The 18599-nt window shown below is 49.4% G+C and overlaps 1 protein-coding gene across 1 annotated transcript in view; it reads left to right on the forward strand.

Annotated features, from left to right (window-relative positions):
* Positions 1-11633, forward strand: part of PFDN5 (prefoldin subunit 5) — a 108388-nt gene extending 96755 nt beyond the window's left edge. Inside the window, exons 4-6 of the mRNA XM_078658699.1 lie at positions 1376-1450; positions 10105-10210; positions 11258-11633. Coding sequence (XP_078514825.1) covers positions 1376-1450; positions 10105-10210; positions 11258-11328 — 252 coding nt within the window. The 3' untranslated portion in view covers positions 11329-11633. The remainder of the gene's footprint in view (positions 1-1375; positions 1451-10104; positions 10211-11257) is intronic.
* Positions 11634-18599: the final 6966 nt, after the last annotated feature.

The following is an 18599-nucleotide window of genomic DNA, read 5'->3' on the forward strand; positions in this document are numbered from 1 at the left end:
TTTCAGTTAGAGAGGGTAGTGCCACCTGAACCTTAAGTGGTGGATTGCCCTAAGGGCTATCCTTGACATAATAGTGTTAGTGCCCCCACCCCATCGGTTCTGGAATGTTAAGGATATGATCCTTTAGTTTGGGTATGTTACTGGGTCTCGGTGAGAAAGGGTTATAAGGTGTCTTGAGCTCCCAGGCTTGCACATTCTCCTTGTCCAGTATACCATATGGCCCTATACCTGCGTGCCCCCACAGTGGAACGCCAGGTTTCAGTGGGTCAAGCACCTTAGATGCCCCACCCAGATTTTGCAGGACATGGCTCTGGATATTCAGGGTAACAGACAAGCACCAATCTGACCTATTTATGGCCACTCTTGCTTCCCCCACCCAGAATTTGTTGTTGTGAATGATTCATTTCTATTGGGATTGGGGTGCGAGGGTCATTTTGAACTAAATAATTACGCCAAACTCTGTTTACATGCAGAGGTATTGTTTTGAAAAATGGGTACTCTAGTTAAGTTAGGATAATAGGGCCATCCATATTATGAAATAACACAAGAAACTAGAGTGCCCAGTCTGTGTGTGGCCAAAAATACAACCTATGACCCAATTGTGACCAAAGTTGTTGTATGGTGGAATATCCAGGTGTTCTCTGCAGACCTCATGGGTTTACTGTAGGCTCTATGTTTTTAAAATCACTGAGACAGGGCTTCCAGACAGAATCCTACAATGTAGGAAGTTGTCTTGTGTCTGTGGGATTGAGCCTATGTAGCTGAGAAAACAGTAAAATGGTCCAAAAGACCAAGTGACCCAAAAACTCTGCTATGGGTGAAGGGCCCCCATCGAAGTCTGTGTTAATATTTAAAATGGCTAAAGGACTAAGTTGCACATTCTTGAAGTCCAATTCATTACTTTTAGTCATTGTGCGTTAATTGTTACCCAGGACAGGCTATAGTTTAGGCAGAGAGCAGTTGAGTTCCAGAATGGTCAGTCAATCATAGTTAAACACTGTGGCATAGCTAGTGTCTCTAAACTATAATCACCTGCCACCACCATCAGACTTTATTTTACCTGTTTTTATGGCATAGTGGCTGCTTCAACTTTGAGTGAAGGCACATTGGGAGTACACCTTGGACTGCAGAGTCCAGTGTTTTACAATCAAACGGCAACAACTAATTATGAAGCCCATTTGTGGACTAACTATCCAGCTTCTAATGGAAAATCCTAGAATAATCCAGGCAGACCTGAACAAAGGCAGAATGCACAGCTTCGGAAGCCATACATGGATTACACTCTGAGTTTCAAGAGGCCTACAGTGTCAGATGGGTTGATGGCATGTTGCATAAATTGGGTCCCGTCGTGTGTTTTCCTTAACCTCCTTTCCAGATGTATGTTCCAGGCAAGCTGAATGATGTGCAGCATGTGCTGATTGATGTGGGAACTGGTTATTACGTTGAACAGGTGAGAGAAAGAACAAAACAAACCCTCCTAAACGCTCCAAGTTGGGCTATGAATTTGCATTATTTCTTTCCTTTTTGCATGGGACTTCTGTAATGAACCGCATTTCAGTCTGGGCTTGGTGGAATAAAGTAAAGACCCTCTGTGTCTTTGAGCTGTCTAATGGCTAGTTGAGAAACCAGGTCAGCTGCTGTTCTGGTGTTGGACTTTAATAATAGCTTCTGTTGTTGGATCACCAGAATGTTTAATTGAGACTAAACTTGTCCGACAATCAGAATGGGTTTAGCTACCGTTTTAGGTTTCGACCAGAAAGTGCAGCTGTCTCGAGACCTGTTTTCAGTCTGTGGGCTTCATCCCGCCCATAGGCTTACCATTTACTGATCCCTTGTCACTCTCATATGCTTCATCCATAGCCTGCATGTGTCACACTGCCCCACAACATGAACGCAGTTCTTGTGTCCATCCACTGCTCCCATTTTAGGAGCTACTTTTTCTTTGTTTTTGAACACTCCATACTAGAGCTGTGTTTTTACAAGCTCCATCTCATCCTACCTGACCCACCCCACCTTTACCTTTGTTTTTTGTAGTATTGCCTCTGTTTCTAGCATGAGGTCGAAGTGAACAGCGATGGCCTCTCTCACTCAACATTTGCTGTCCCTGTGTATCTGTAGTGTTACTGTGTCAGCACGTTTTTGATTTGTTATATGCGGAGCATGGATGGCAAAAGGGCTTCTTCCGTGAGGCATGTTTGTCAAGACAGGCTGCTGTGGGGGTGGGCATGCAGCAAAGAATTGTCCAGACTGGGGAGCCACAGTGGGAGCTGGGCTCAGGCAGTTTCTACTTTGGCTCTTTGATTCAATTTCTTAATTTTTTGCTTTCCTCAAAATAGGCCTTCTCCCCCACACACCCGTCATTGCATGTTCTATCTGATCGAGACATCTAGCCGCAGATTCCTTAATTGAGAATATCCTCAGGTGTGAGACTGGATCCGTGAATTTTTTGCAGGAGCACCTCTGCGTGCTGGGGGACGGCGCCACACGACCCACCCTGACGTCGTCCTCCTACGTGAATAAGTCCCTCCCAGAGCGCTGACGTCTGTTTCCTTCTTTTCCGCGTGCAACGCGGATCTGGAGTGAGCTCCTCTGGCCTGTTTTCAGGCCTCATTTTCCGCAACAGACCCAAATCTTATTTGTATGTGGTGTGTAGGTGAGCACCATGACTCCACGGACTGTGAAGCCTACCAGCGTCTGAAACCGAAGTCTCGGTCGGAACGCCACGGCTGTCCCGGTCGAAGTCGTCTCGCCCCCCCAACCACCCCCGCCTCTTCGTCGACTGCAGGTCCCTCTACTGTCCGGTTCCGCCGTCGATCGCCTTTTGGGGTCCGGGGCCGTCGTTCTCCACTTGGTAAGTCGAGGCGCTTGTCGCCTAGGTCATCATCCTCACCAGTTGTCAGGGGCACTGGTTCCCGGAACTTTCCAGACGTGCGCTCCTGACGGTCTGCCCCTTTCTATCCGCTCTTTCCGGGTGTGGGGGCGACTCGGGCCCAAATGGAGGCCTATGCTACGGCCTTGTAGGTCTCCCTTGGGTCCTCTCCCGTTCCTGGGGCGTCCTCTGAACCCCAGCTTCTTGTGGGGTCTCCAACAGACTCGCCGACTGGTTCGCCCCCCGGCGCCAATTGAGCTCTTGCCTCCCTGAAACGTCGGGGATGTGGTATTGTTAGGGCGTGGCCCGGCTGGCTCCCCGTCTACACTCCACGGTAGGTCATTAGAGCGCGGCCCTCCTGGGTCCCCCCTCTGTCCCACAGCGCCTCTGTTGCGCTGTGTAGCCCCGTGGGGCTCCCTGTGGTGCCACAGGTGGTTGCCCATGCTCCTACCCCTGACTTGAGCACACCCCCGCCTTCCGGGCAGACGGCCGCCTCGCCTCTGTCTCCCTCCCCCTGTCTCCCTCCCCCTGTCTCCCTCCCCCTGTCTCCCTCCCCCTGTCTCCCTCCCCCTGTCTCCCTCCCCCTGTCTCCCTCCCCCTGTCTCCCTCCCCCTGTCTCCCTCCCCCTGTCTCCCTCCCCCTGTCTCCCTCCCCCTGTCTCCCTCCCCCTGTCTCCCTCCCCCTGTCTCCCTCCCCCTGTCTCCCTCCCCCTGTCTCCCTCCCCCTGTCTCCCTCCCCCCTGTCTCCCTCCCCCCTGTCTCCCTCCCCCCTGTCTCCCTCCCCCTGTCTCCCTCCCCCTGTCTCCCTCCCCCTGTCTCCCTCCCCCTGTCTCCCTCCCCCTGTCTCCCTCCCCCTGTCTCCCTCCCCCTGTCTCCCTCCCCCTGTCTCCCTCCCCCTGTCTCCCTCCCCCTGTCTCCCTCCCCCTGTCTCCCTCCCCCTGTCTCCCTCCCCCTGTCTCCCTCCCCCTGTCTCCCTCCCCCTGTCTCCCTCCCCCTGTCTCCCTCCCCCTGTCTCCCTCCCCCCTGTCTCCCTCCCTCCCCCCTGTCTCCCTCCCTCCCCCCTGTCTCCCTCCCTCCCCCCTGTCTCCCTCCCTCCCCCCTGTCTCCCTCCCTCCCCCCTGTCTCCCTCCCTCCCCCCTGTCTCCCTCCCTCCCCCCGGTCTCCCTCCCTCCCCCCTGTCTCCCTCCCTCCCCCCTGTCTCCCTCCCTCCCCCCTGTCTCCCTCCCTCCCCCCTGTCTCCCTCCCTCCCCCCTGTCTCCCTCCCTCCCCCCTGTCTCCCTCCCTCCCCCCTGTCTCCCTCCCTCCCCCCTGTCTCCCTCCCTCCCCCCTGTCTCCCTCCCTCCCCCCTGTCTCCCTCCCTCCCCCCTGTCTCCCTCCCTCCCCCCTGTCTCCCTCCCTCCCCCCCTGTCTCCCTCCCTCCCCCCCTGTCTCCCTCCCCCCTATCTCCCTCCCTCTGTCTCCCTCCCTCCCTCCTGTCTCCCTCCCTCCCTCCTGTCTCCCTCCCTCCTCCCTGTCTCCCTCCCTCCTCCCTGTCTCCCTCCCTCCCTCCTGTCTCCCTCCCTCCTCCCTGTCTCCCTCCCTCCTCCCTGTCTCCCTCCCTCCTCCCTCCCTCCTCCCTCCTCCCTGTCTCCCTCCCTCCTCCCTGTCTCCCTCCCTCCTCCCTGTCTCCCTCCCTCCTCCCTGTCTCCCTCCCTCCTCCCTGTCTCCCTCCCTCCTCCCTGTCTCCCTCCCTCCTCCCTGTCTCCCTCCCTCCTCCCTGCCTCCCTCCTCCCTGTCTCCCTCCCTCCCCCTGTCTCCCTCCCTCCCCCCTGTCTCCCTCCCTCCCCCTGTCTCCCTCCCTCCCCCTGTCTCCCTCCCTCCCCCTGTCTCCCTCCCTCCCCCTGTCTCCCTCCCTCCCCCTGTCTCCCTCCCTCCCCCTGTCTCCCTCCCTCCCCCCCTGTCTCCCTCCCTCCCCCCTGTCTCCCTCCCTCCCCCCTGTCTCCCTCCCTCCCCCCTGTCTCCCTCCCTCCCCCCTGTCTCCCTCCCTCCCCCCCTGTCTCCCTCCCTCCCCCCCTGTCTCCCTCCCCCCTATCTCCCTCCCTCCCTCCTGTCTCCCTCCCTCCCTCCTGTCTCCCTCCCTCCTCCCTGTCTCCCTCCCTCCTCCCTGTCTCCCTCCCTCCTCCCTGTCTCCCTCCCTCCTCCCTGTCTCCCTCCCTCCTCCCTGTCTCCCTCCCTCCTCCCTGTCTCCCTCCCTCCTCCCTGTCTCCCTCCCTCCTCCCTGTCTCCCTCCCTCCTCCCTGTCTCCCTCCCTCCTCCCTGTCTCCCTCCCTCCTCCCTGTCTCCCTCCCTCCTCCCTGCCTCCCTCCTCCCTGTCTCCCTCCCTCCCCCCTGTCTCCCTCCCTCCCCCTGTCTCCCTCCCTCCCCCTGTCTCCCTCCCTCCCCCTGTCTCCCTCCCTCCCCCCCTGTCTCCCTCCCTCCCCCCTGTCTCCCTCCCCCCCTCCCTCCCTCCCCTCCCCCTGTCTCCCTCCCCCTGTCTCCCTCCCTCCCCCCCCCTGTCTCCCTCCCTCCCCCCCCTGTCTCCCTCACTCCCGTCTCCCTCCCTCCCCCCTCCCTCCCTCCCCCCTGTCTCCCTCCCTCCCTCCCCCCTGTCTCCCTCCCTCCCTCCCCCCTGTCTCCCTCCCTCCCTCCCCCCTGTCTCCCTCCCTCCCTCCCCCCTGTCTCCCTCCCTCCCTCCCCCCTGTCTCCCTCCCTCCCTCCCCCCTGTCTCCCTTCTCCCTCTTGTCATGATTGCGAACTCCGACCAATATCTCCATGTGTGAGGGAGCCCGTCCTCCTTGTTTCCACTTCCTGGAGTGTTTTCCAATGGTCATATGCTCTTTTTTTGGTGTTCGACACCATCCGTGTCTTTTGGAGTGACTCTTTCCACCATTCGTTCACTTGGTGTTTTTGGCCTCTCCCTTCAGAGTGGCCTACTCTTGTTAGTCCTACGCCTGTGGGACAGTTCTTCTGATGGCAGTGGTAATTAATTACTGTTGACCGGTCTATATGGTGGTGGTTCCTCCTCCTAGCTTCGTGCTGCCCGGCCGGGCGCTCTCTCTTCTGTTCCTGTGTAAGCCACTTAAGGCCTCTATTACCGCTTGCCGGCGGCATATCCTACCTGCTTCAGCAGGTATGGGTTGATGCTTTTGCCCCTCTTTACCCTTTTGGGGCTGGGTGTGCGCTTGGTGGGTTTCTTGTCCTGCTGGCTATCTCCAATGCATTGCTATGGTTCTGGCTTGCTTTTGGGCTTTTGCCACCGGCACTTTTGGCCTCCTTTTATAACTGGTCTGTTAGGCACTGGTTGCATCTCTTCCAGTTCATTCCAAGCTTGGGTTAATGCACTTTTCGTGCGCCATTTAGTGGAGGGTGATCCTTTTCTCTGTTTCTTCTGGGGATCACACCTATCTGTCTGTTATTTTTTTATACTAGTATGGTGTGGCACCATTCTGGCATGTTGTCGGATATCTTCTATCCTGTGACTTCTGCCCTTCGAGCTGCTGGGATTGCTGTCGGACTGTTCTGCCACAGTTGTTCCCCTTTCTGTCACCATGTTGCCAGATCACATGACTGGCGCTTTCTGTTGTCCTGTTGCAGACCTGCCTCCAGAGTCACTTACCTTCGGTAACGTTGTATCTGGCAGAGACCTTGTCTAGCCGCAGATTCCTTAACGCCCACCCAGCCTCCCCGTTCTGCGAGGACCTTTTTCCGGTGGTGTTCTCCACTAGCCTCTTCAGTTGCCATTGGGTTTTATCTTCAGGGGGTTCAGGCAGTTTCTACTTTGGCTCTTTGATTCAATTTCTTAATTTTTGCTTTCCTCAAAATAGGCCTTCTCCCCCACACACCCGTCATTGCATGTTCTATCTGATCGAGACATCTAGCCGCAGATTCCTTAATTGAGAATATCCTCAGGTGTGAGACTGGATCCGTGAATTTTTTGCAGGAGCACCTCTGCGTGCTGGGGGACGGCGCCACACGACCCCACCCTGACGTCGTCCTCCTACGTGACAACAGCGGGGTCATATAAGTCCCTCCCAGAGCGCTGACGTCTGTTTCCTTCTTTTCCGCGTGCAACGCGAGTGAGCTCCTCTGGCCTGTTTTCAGGCCTCATTTTCCGCAACAGACCCAAATCTTATTTGTATGTGGTGTGTAGGTGAGCACCATGACTCCACGGACTGTGAAGCCTACCAGCGTCTGAAACCGAAGTCTCGGTCGGAACGCCACGGCTGTCCCGGTCGAAGTCGTCTCGCCCCCCCAACCACCCCCGCCTCTTCGTCGACTGCAGGTCCCTCTACTGTCCGGTTCCGCCGTCGATCGCTGATGCACGTATGAGGACGATGTCAGGGCGGGGTCGTGTGGCGCCGTAACCCGGCACGCAGAGGTGCTGCTGCCGTTCTCAGAGTACATATTTTTTACCTTCTTTGTAATAGTTCAAGCCAGCCTAGTTTGAGCACGCAAAGCGCTCCTACCCCAGGGGGGGGGGCACAAGACTGAAGATTTAATTATGCACATGGGATATATTTACACGTTATACTGATTTAGTAGGAAAATGCCAGTTTTTATCATGCTAGGCCCTGCATTTGGCCACACAGTTGCGTTCTTGCTTGAGAGATAAGTGTAAATTTTATCACTTTTAAAAGTCCTGCTTTTCAGAGCTCTTAAGTTGCAGCACTCCATAAAAGTGCTTGTTGTATAGAAGCGTGGCTGAGAGTAAAAAAATCAATTTAAAAAAAACAGCAATATGAGGTGGTTAGCCTCGACCAAGTCAAAGTAGTTTTTTTCTTTACTTTCAGCCATGCTATTGTACAGTATGGCTAAAAACACAACACCAATAGTTCTTGCATTGGCGAGATCTATTGGCTTTGCCAGTGCTTGTTTTTGCATGCAGTGCACCAGTATCTTTGCCATCTTGAGAGTAGTAAAGCACTTCTACAACTGCAACCCGTTGTGAAGTATCCATGTGTCTGACTGGGAGTGATATGTCTTATGACACCTTTTGTCAGTCATGATGTGCAATATTTTTTGCAGGTCAGTACACCTTTGTGGGATTTCTTTTTCACCCTAAAGTCCACCCCTCCACCCCCCCCCCCCCCTCCCCAGAACTCAGGCTAGTGGGAGCTCTAGGTAAACCTGATTAGTAGGTATGCTTGTGACTTTGTCTATAGGTAAGTTTGTGGTAGTTGCTGGAAGGAGCTCATCACTCTCCAGTAGTAGTCCTAAAGTATACAAAAGTGATGGACAGAATGCCTGAATTAATCTCAGCCATTGGTAATTACTTGGGTCGTTTCCCAGTCCATTGTTATTTTGCACACAATGCCGCCTCAGTTTGGGCCCACCTCAATGAAGTTCAGTGTTGACCCTGCTCCAGTGGGAACAATCCAGCCCGAACTGCCAAGCCAGGTCCACCCTGAACCAGAACACAAGCAACCAAGGACCGGTTTCACAGGTATGGGTTCATCAGCAGAGTATAGCTTGGTTCCAATGACCCTTATCTGGGCTTACCTGTCCCACTTAAGGTGACATATTAAAGTATCCAAAAAGTGATAGATAGAATGCTTGAATTAATCTCGGGTTCTGGAAATTTTTCTGGGTGATCCCAATCCATTATTTTGCACACCATGCCACGTTAGTTTTGACCCATCTATAAACAAATCAGTCTTGACCCAGCTCCATTTGGAACAGCCCAGCCTGAATTGCCAAACAAGGTCCTTCTGAACCAGAACACAAGCAACCCAAGACTGGTTTTGCATTTGTTATGGGCTCATTAGATGGATTGGGATGCGGCCGCGAGTAATTACCAGTGGCTGACATTAACTTAAGCATTCTATCCATCACTTTTTATATACTTTAGGGTGCCACCCTGAGAGGAAATGGTATGCCCAGTGTTAGGTCTTGTGGACACTGTCACTAGTAGAAGCTATATCTGGCTGAGCCCTCGGTGTGGCAAAACCGGTTCTGGGGTGCTTGTGTTCTGGTTTAGGGAGCACTTGGCTTGGCAGTTCTGTCTGGAATGTTTCCATTATAGCGGTGTCAAGATTGATTTGCATATAACGGAGGCCAATCCAAGGTAGCTTGGTGTACCACTGGCTGAGATTAATTGAAGCCTTCAATCTATCTCTTTTAGTAAACAGTAGTTGCCCACTAGTATACCTGAAGACGATTGCTTGCCAATGTGTGCTGTTAGCAGTATCCTCCAATGATCTGACTTTGACCATTTTCTCACTATAAATCTCTAGCCATGGTGGCTAATCTATGCAAATTATGATAAGATGTAGCAAGAGGTAGTGAAGAGTGTTGTCGCTCATGTTACATCTTTGGTTTATTCTGTTAGCCATGCATCTGTACAACATACCTTTTCGGTGTGACTTGACCTAAAAATAGGAAGGAATAAACACTCCATCACTGAAGCGTAGGTTGATAGATTTTTCGGGGGTGAAGGGTATTTAATCAATGAGTTTACATCCCATTTACCTGTGGAAAATTAATGGAATACATGAGTCACTAGCTTTCACCATGGGCAGTTGGTAAATTAGACACACGCAGTCGACAAATTCAGAGATTTTGATCACCTTGAAGTTGTAATACAAAAGAGCCCCTAATCCTAAGTAGCGGGAAATGAAGGGCTGGCTGTTTACCAGCCAGTGCATTTTCTCACTGTAATATGATTTAAAAGTTATGGGACCACGTCTGGACACTGATGCATTATTGGTTTTTTTTCACGTTTAGCACCAACGATTCCAAAATGTGTGCAGACACTTGCCTCCCCCATCTCTGTTCGACAACTCTGTTCTAGCTACCGCTGCAACAAGTTCATGTCCTTGAGCTCTGGTAGATAGTGCTTTCCATTGGGAAAGCAATACAAAGGATTAAAGCTTTGGTCTCTGTAGGTGCCCGAGTGTGTCACATAAAGGCATGCCGAATTCTACCTGGCTTGACTTGCCAGTGCCATGTTCCATTGCTTCTGCACCCCAACATCACTGTTGCCATTGCAGAATTGTCTCACTGCACCTTGCAACACTCTCAAAATCAATCACGTACACACTCACCATAAAAGTACACATTGGGATGAGGGATGGGATGAGAGATGTAAGGTGTTGAGGCAGGTCATGTATCTAGAACTTGCCATTACGATGTAGTGGTGTATGTGTGTGTGTGTGTGTGTGTGTGTGTGGGTGGATAGTGTTATGTTTTTTTTACCATGCCTCTGATCTGTCTTTCCAGAGTTCAGACCGTGCCAAAGACTTCTTCAAACGGAAAGTGGAATTTCTAACAAAGCAGATCGAAAAGATTCAGCCAGCACTTCAAGAGAAGCATGCTATGAAACAGGGTAAGGCTGTGATTCTTGAAAAAGGCCTTAGGATATCCAGCAATGTTTCCTGTAGATGGGTGGTCACCCATCGCGTAGCAGTTGGGATGGTCTGTGCTGGTCTTTCTAATGGGTTTATCTGAATTCCACACATTTTAATATGCTACTAAGCTTTGACAATTTTCAAATTAACAGCTAAAGAAGAAAAGTAAATGCACCTAACGCTACGCCTGTAATGGCCCTGCTCAACCACCTCACATTAAGTGTAAGGTGTAGCCCATTCCAGTCTTTAAAACCTCTATTGGGTAGTGGTATAAGCACACGTGATTTCCAAAGACTACAGAAGTCCTGGAACAAGCTCACACATGCTCGGTTATATAATATTCCTGGATTATGCATTAGACGCAGAGGGATTAGTGATTGTGTTTTAGAATTCTGAATTAGATGAGACGTTAGAGCATGTTATCCAAAATTTCATTCTAGGGCAAAGGTCAGGATACACGTTTTTAGATTTGGAAATAGTTTTGGATTGGTCCGATATGTGACTACCATTTTTCCCATTGTACAGTAGACCCAGTTAAATGTTTTGAGATGAGTAGTTCTAAAATTGGACAATAGACCTCCTCATCCGTGCTTTCCTACCATTTTCAGAGTTGGACACATGCTTTACAGAATCTCTATATGGATGTGCACATGCTGTATGGCGATGTATCTGTTATATGGATGCAATTAATTTTAATATGAAAAGGTCGATCTGGACTCTTGTTGCGTACACTGCTGAGAGTTAGTGGGACAGCAACCAGAAGCTGAGGCATTGAATCTATCAGAACCGAGCACTGAGACCAAGCCTTTGGAGAGTTTGGGTAGAGGGAGAGCAGGTGGTGGAGAATGAGATGAACAAGCTGGTAAAGACTGACCTAATGGATGGAAGATGTGTGTCTTGAAGGGAAACCAAACGGGTGCAGATCCGCACATAAAATTAATCTCTTATTTTGTGATAATATTTTGTCATAATTGTGACTGCTTTTCCTTAAATATCTTTATAATTAAATGTGTTCTCTTTTTCAGCTGTGGTGGAAATGATGAGTATGAAAATTCAGCAGTTGACGGCTGCTCAGGCTGCGGCGGCTAAAGCCTGAGGCTAGACTTAAATGTGTTGCCCTGTTCTTGGACTGTCCTCCTTTGCACTCTAGCAAGGTATCTGCTGCATAGGACGTGCAAGTGCTGCAGCGGGACACTAGCCTTTTCACTCAGGATTAGGCCCATACCTACCTGCTATAAACAACTTGGACTAGATCTAGCAAGCAGATGGAACCGAATGTTGGGCAGCACAGCATGTGTCCGCAATACTTTGTTAAATATATATTGTGTCTTAAATTAAGGGTTTCTTTTTTTATGTATTTCACACACAATAGAAATGAAAGCTTTGGAATGTTACATCAGCCGTGCAGCGTCTTGGTCTTTTTTTTTAAATTTCTGGATGGGGGTTAGTGTGACAACCAACCCGCAAATCTTGGTGCCATGTCCATGAATTACATGTTAAAAGGTAAAGTGTGTTCTATCAGAGTGTTTTTCGTTCATAACTTGTTAAACAATAGTGTTTTTGTCTTACTAATGTCTTAAGAAGAGTCAGCATTATGAAGTCCTTTCAGGGGTCAAGAACACTATTAGCCATCAGTTTGACACTAATATTCATACACTGTAGCATCTCTCTGCGCATGTGCGGGATACTGAAGCGTATTTTTTAAAGTATACTTTTTAGATGAAAATGTAAACAAAACCTATCATTTAGTAGCAGCATTTTTCTTAAACTATCAATTTATGTAACTCTGTCGTGCTGTACACCCATCCAAGAATTGCACTTTTTCTAAAAACATTTTCCACCGAAAATATACACCTGGAAACGATGTTTTTGTGTAGGTTGTAACATGAAGAAAAAAATTACCCTTTAGGTATTCTAGTAGCTGTGCTATTCTACAATGCTTAGCAGGATCCCTGAGGTAGTTCTTTTTATACATTCAGGAAGCAAGGTTCCCAGAACACACCGGAGTATTAATAGGCTTTGAACGACTGAAACCAATTTTTGTGTTCTTGTGAATTCTCAGTCTTTAATTTTTTCATACCTATTTTATTGGGCAGGGAATCATAAACATGTCAAATAGAACTATACAATGAGGTTCGAGGAGGCTTATCACTTTTGCATTGCATGCAACATGTTGAACATACATCAAGCAATACAATATTCTTCTGCAAACCGTCTGAAAGAGCAAACCGCAGAAATGCCAATCATAAAACATTGTTTTTACCCTTACCACCACCCCCTCAACCCCAAGCCCTAACCCTTAACTGCCATCTTAGATCTACGTCTCTGTAAACTGCGCTATATTGAGTACGAACGTCCTGTGCGTTTGGATGTCCAAAGGAGGCTCTGTTGCTTTGTGTAGTTGTGCCCTGGGGCTCCATTGTACCGACATATCGAAGATGATTGGCATGTGTCAGGAAAACAATCTTTCAGGCCATGGAGTTTTGTGAACTCTTGATGTCTCATTAATGCGCCCTCTGCTAATGGATCCCCAACCTTGGTGCCATACCTGAGAATGCTCTATTATAGGTCTTTTTTTCTTGAATTTTTGTGGTTTGAGTAAGAGGGTGTTGGCACTTCTGGAGGCTCTTGAACCACACGAGAGCTCCAGTTTCTGAGCAAGGTACATCAGGGTCTTGAGGTGGATGGCTTTGTGTGTCATGCATGCAATTTTCAGCTGTATCCAAGCTAAATATGGGAGCCATTTCAGGGCTAGCAGGTCCGGAGAGATGTGGTTGAATTTTTCTGTGCCCGTTACGAGCCTAGCCGCAGCATTGAAGGCCACCCTAAAGGGAGCCGTTTTCACTCTGGGCAAGCAACCCAGCATTGCACTGCCAGAGTCCAGCTTTGCGATCTGCTTGCACTGCAACCTTTAGGTCATGAGCAGGGAGATAGGGTTTGAGCTTCCTTAGGATGCTAAGTTGCAGGTTCGCTCCTTTGGTGAGGGAACTGCATGTTCAGACTATTGTCTAGTATAATACCAAGCGAGGATGCGGAGTCCACGAGGTGAGGTCTGCAGTTAAGAGCAGTAAGCTGATTCAACCATTGTTTGATGACCGGTGATTGCTTGTGGGGTGAGATTAGGAGGAATTCTGTTTTTAGAGCATTTCGTTTCAGGTGGTTGCGTGTCAGCCAGCTTTGTTTCCAGCAAGACTGAGTTGGACTGAATGTCCTCAGGGCAGGCGATCTTCAGGTATAGTTGAGTATCATCCCCATACATGTGATAGTGAATGCTGGATGATTTTTCAGCATTTCTGTTAGAGGCTCCATTAACAAGTTAAAGAGCGTGGGAGAGAGTGCTGATCCTTGGGGAACGCCCAGCGTAACCGGTGCGGGATGGGACAGGTTCAACTTGAAACGTTGGGATCTATTCAGGAAGAACGAAGAGAACCAATTAAGCACAGGCCCAGACAACCCCATCCTGTGTTCCAGGAGGTCAATTAGGTTATCGCGTTTGACTGTGTCAAATGCTGACGAAAGGTCAAGAAGGATCAGTAGGCATAACTTGTTGTGGTTCAGCATTCTTAACGCATCATCGACAATGTGCATTAGAGCGGACTCTGTGCTATGCCCCGAGCAGAAACCAGATTGGCATTGGTCCAGGAGTTGGAAATGGTTGGTATGGTTGCAGAGTTGGGCAAGCACACATTTCTCCAGGATCCTTGGTAAGGTGGGGATGTTGGAGATTGGGCAGAAGTTATGAAGGTCTGTGGAATTGGCAGTAGGTTTCTTTAAAATCGGGGTGACTTGACCCGATTTTAGGCAATGTGGAATAGCACCTTGCTGAAGTGATGCATTGAAGGTCGTAGTCCACAATGTTAGTATGGAAGATCTAACTTCCGGGAAAAGGTTCGATGGCAGCGGGTCGTTGTAGTGGTTGGAAGGTTTCAGAGTAGACACAGTTTTGCGTATTGTGCATTCATCCAAGGTTTGGAAGAGACTCCTGGATGCATTGTTGTTGGGGAGGTGTGTTGCGCCAGGACCATGCAATCGCTACCAGGTGGGTATAGGGAGGTCAGTGGACTGATCGACAGGTGGTCACCGGCAGATCGTAATTCAGTTTCAATCTTACTGGTCTTATCTGTGAAGAAATTTGCAATTAGGCAATGTCCCTTGACCCAGTGATGCTTTGCTCGGATGACTATTGGCTTGGGACTTGATGAGTTCGAACAGTTTTTTAGGATTATTTTTGCTTGGTCGAGCTGATTCTGAAAAAGGTGGCTTTCGAGCATCTGATGCATTTATTATATATGCTTCTGAGGGATCTTAGGTGGTAAAGATGCTCAAGGAAGGGATAGGACCGCCACAGTCTTTCAGCAAGACTCAGGTTTCTTCTTTCTGAATTAAGACTACCAGTAAACCATGATTTGGAGAGATTCTTTTAAGCTGTAGTGAAGCGACAGTCTAGTACGTTCAGCATTGCATGATTATTCTGGGCCGTAAGGTCGTGGACATCTGCCATGTTCGGGGGGGGGGGGGGGGAATTGCAGGATGTTATTTTATTTTTATTTATTTATTACATTTATAAAGCACCTGACTGACCCCAAATGGGGTATCTCCGCGCTAAGGACAACTGGTAAATACAACATAGTGAGGGCAAGAGAGGTTAGAAGAGCGGAGTCTTGAGTTTTTTCCTAAATATCAAGTAGTTGGCTTCTTGACGAAGGTCCAAAGACAATTGATTCCATAGTTTAGGGGCTATGTAAGAAAAGGATTTTCATTCTAATCTGGTTTGCTCGATGCGAGGGATAGTGAGCAGACTTTTCCCTTCAGATCGGAGTGGACGCGTTGGAATATATTTGACTCATTTTTCAGTTGGGTATGTGGGGCCCATAAAATTAAGGCCTTTAAACACCAAGCAGCACAATTTAAGTGGATTCTCTTACGAATTAGGAGCCAGTGTAGGCTACGTAGAAGAGGAAGAGAAGGGGCACGATATGGGGCACTAGTCGCCAGGCGTGCCGCAGTATTCTGCACAACCTGCAAGCTTTGTAGATCAGAGTCCTTAGCGGATACTAGCAAAGCATTGCTATAATCCAAGCGACTAAGAACTCGTGCATGGATTAATGTTTTGCGCGTACTCATAGGAAGGAAGTGGAAAATCTTCCGAAGCAGACTCAGCGCATAGAAACAAGATCTTTTAACTGTTGCAATGTGACCCTCCAGATTAAGGTCTCTGTTTACTAGCACCCCAAGGTTTTTCACCACTGTCTTTGGAGTGGGGCCTACACCCAATTCTTCAGGCCACCAACCAGGAGACCATCTGGAAATGGCATCCTTAAAGAGCATAATCTCTGTTTTTCCTGCATTTAATTGCAAAAAGTTACTCTTCATCCAAAGGTTTATTGTTTTCATGCCTTCAGAAAATACATTCTTAACATCTGGGGTGTATTTGTTATAAGTAAAGATCAGTTGCGTGTCATTTGCATAGGAAATTGGGAAAACCCCAATTTTCCTAAGCAGAGCAGCTAAAGGGGCAACATAGACATTAAACAGAGACTGGCTGAGACAGGAGCCCTATGGCACTCCTTTTATGACACTGTTAGAAAGTCCTGTATCCAGCTCAAGGCCGAATTCTGGACCCCTATGGAACGTAGTCTATCCACTAGAATTTGATGGGATATAGTATTGAATGCGAGTTATCACAGAGAGCAGTCAAATCATGGGGGTTGATATTCCCAGATATGCAACAGAACTCATCAAAGCGAGCACCTGTTCCAGTGGCAGATGGACGCGGATTCTTTTCACTCAATTAACATGCTTCCGTCTTCACAGCGCTAATGCTTTGATTAAAGTGTGCCTGAGATTTATTGCAAGCTTCTTTCACAGATCTGTTCAGAGAATAGATGAGTTGCCTGCACTGCTCCCAGAGATTATGAAACTAACTTCCCACCATTGCACAGACGGCACGCACCCATGAAGGGCTATGTATATGTGAGCGGATTGTAAACAGGGGCGAATTGGCCATTTATGACACTGGGCATTTCCTGGAGTCTGGAGCCATCGGAGGCCGAGTTTGGCAATTGAGAGCCACTGTCTTCAGCTCCCCAGTGTTTATGGCAGCAGACCAGTAGGTAAAAACAAGCATTTGCAATGCAATAGGTCTCGTATTTACGCGAGTTTGAGCTATTGGCATTGTAAATGACTGCCTTATATTTATGCTTTAAAAACCAAAACCTAAATAAAAGGCATTTTCATTTACAATGCCAATAGCTCAAACTCTCATAAATGCGAGACCTATTGCATTGTAATTGCTTGTTATTTTCTATGAGCGTTCACTTATGTTTCACAATGCCCTGCTTTCCTGACATGATTTGATCCGGGCTTTAGGCTCGTATTCAATCACATGGGGGGAGGTGCGACATGTGGTAAGAAAGTGCGTTGGGTGCACCGAGCTGCACATTGCCGGGATTGTTTTGCCCTAAATGCACAAGTTACTACTTGTGTAACAATAAATCTGTAAGAGACATTAGTTAGTGATAAATTCCTTACCTTAGAATATCCCCAGGCATCAGACTGGATCCGGAAAGTTTTGCTAGCAGTCCCCTGTGCGTCAGGTGGCGTCGTGCGGCTCCGCGTCAGTTGCTGGCGTTGTATGCGCCGAGATGACGTCGCAGAAACTACTTAGGGGCCACCTATGTGCCCTGACGGCAGTTCTGTACACGACTTTCCGCGACGGAAACGCAGAGCCAAGCAAGAAACTGACCACTGGTGCCATGAAACTAGGGCCCTGAAAGGGATGTCCCTAAACCTAGTAATCAGTTTGCAGAATGGGGAGGATGGGTGGAGCGGTAAGGAATCTATCACTAACTAATGTCTCTTACAGATATATCGTTACACAAGTAGCAACTTGTGCATCTGAAAGAGACACGTTAGTGATAGATTCCTTACCTTAGAATAGATACCCCAGCAATACCAACCCAGTTGTGGGTCTGTGAATAAGATTACACCAGAAAGTCACGGAGAACGGAACGGCCAAAGAAGCAGTCTCTCCGGACTTGACTGCCAAGGCAGTAATGCTTGGTAAAAGTGTGCAGCGAGGCCCATGTAGCTGACTGACAAATGTCCTGCAAGGGAATGCCTCGTCCCAAGGCAGTAGTGGCTGCCGTTGCCCTGGTGGAATGGGCAAGCAGCCCCACAGGAGGCTCCTTCTTAGCCAACAAGTAACAGGCCTTGATGCATAGAACGACCCACCGAGAGATGGTCCGTTTATGCATGGCCCGACCTTTTTTGGCACCCACTTAGCCAACAAAAAGGTGGTCATCCGCCCAGAACTGTTGTGTGCGAGTCAGAACGAGAGCACACGTTTTCGGTCTAGACGGTGGAGCCTCTCTTCCTCTTTTGAATGATGTGGAGGAGGAAAGAAGGTGGGCAAAGTGATGGTCTGACAGATGTGGAAGGGCGTGACAACCTTTGGCAAGCAAGGACAGGTCTTTAAAACCACCTTGTCCAGATGTACAGAAAGGAAAGGAGGTTTAGAAGAAAGAGCCTGGAGCTCACTCACCCTTCTGGCAGAGGTGATAGCTACCAGGAAAGCCGTCTTGAGAGTAAGAAGACGCAAGGGACCGTTCTGAAGGGGCTCGAAGGGAGCGCACATCAGATATGTCAAGACAAGGTTTAAGTCCCATTGAGGCATGAGGAACGGCACGGGAGGAAATGTGTGCGTAATGCCTTTTAGAAAACGGTTAACAACCGGGGACTTAAAAAGAGAAGGCTCATCTGGAAGCCGTAAAAAGGTGGAGATGGCAGAAAGATAACCTTTGATAGTGCCTAGAGCTGAGCCCTGCTGGGCCAAGGAAAGAAGGAACAGAAGAACTTCGGGAAAAAAAGGGGCAGAAAGGGTACCCAAAGACTTTGCTGTGCACCATGCCACAAACTTGTTCCAGTTTTGTGGAGGGACGCCTGGCTTCCAGAATGACATCACAGACTTCGGGAGGAAGATCCAAAGCTGTTGACTGTCGCTGCTCAATATCCACGCATGGAGGTGGAGGCTGGACAGCTTAGGGTGGAGAACCGCCCCCTTCTGCTGGGACAGAAGATCCTCCCAAAGAGGCAATCTGATCGGGGGATCGATGGCCATTTTGAGTAGCTCAGGATACCAGTATCTTTGTTCCCAATCCGGAGCCACAAGGATGACTTGGGCCCGGTGGCGCCGAATCTTCTTCAGCACTCTTGGCAGAAGTGGTATAGGCGGAAAGGCGTACAATAGACCGCAACTCCACTTGCGACTAAAAGCGTCACCAAGCGAGTGCCGCCTTGGAAATTCCAACGCGCAGAACTGATGACATTGCGCGTTCTCTTCAGTGGCAAATAGACCTAACCAAGGCT

This window comes from Lissotriton helveticus, chromosome 1_1, assembly GCF_964261635.1.
Source record: "Lissotriton helveticus chromosome 1_1, aLisHel1.1, whole genome shotgun sequence".
NCBI lineage: Eukaryota > Metazoa > Chordata > Amphibia > Caudata > Salamandridae > Lissotriton > Lissotriton helveticus.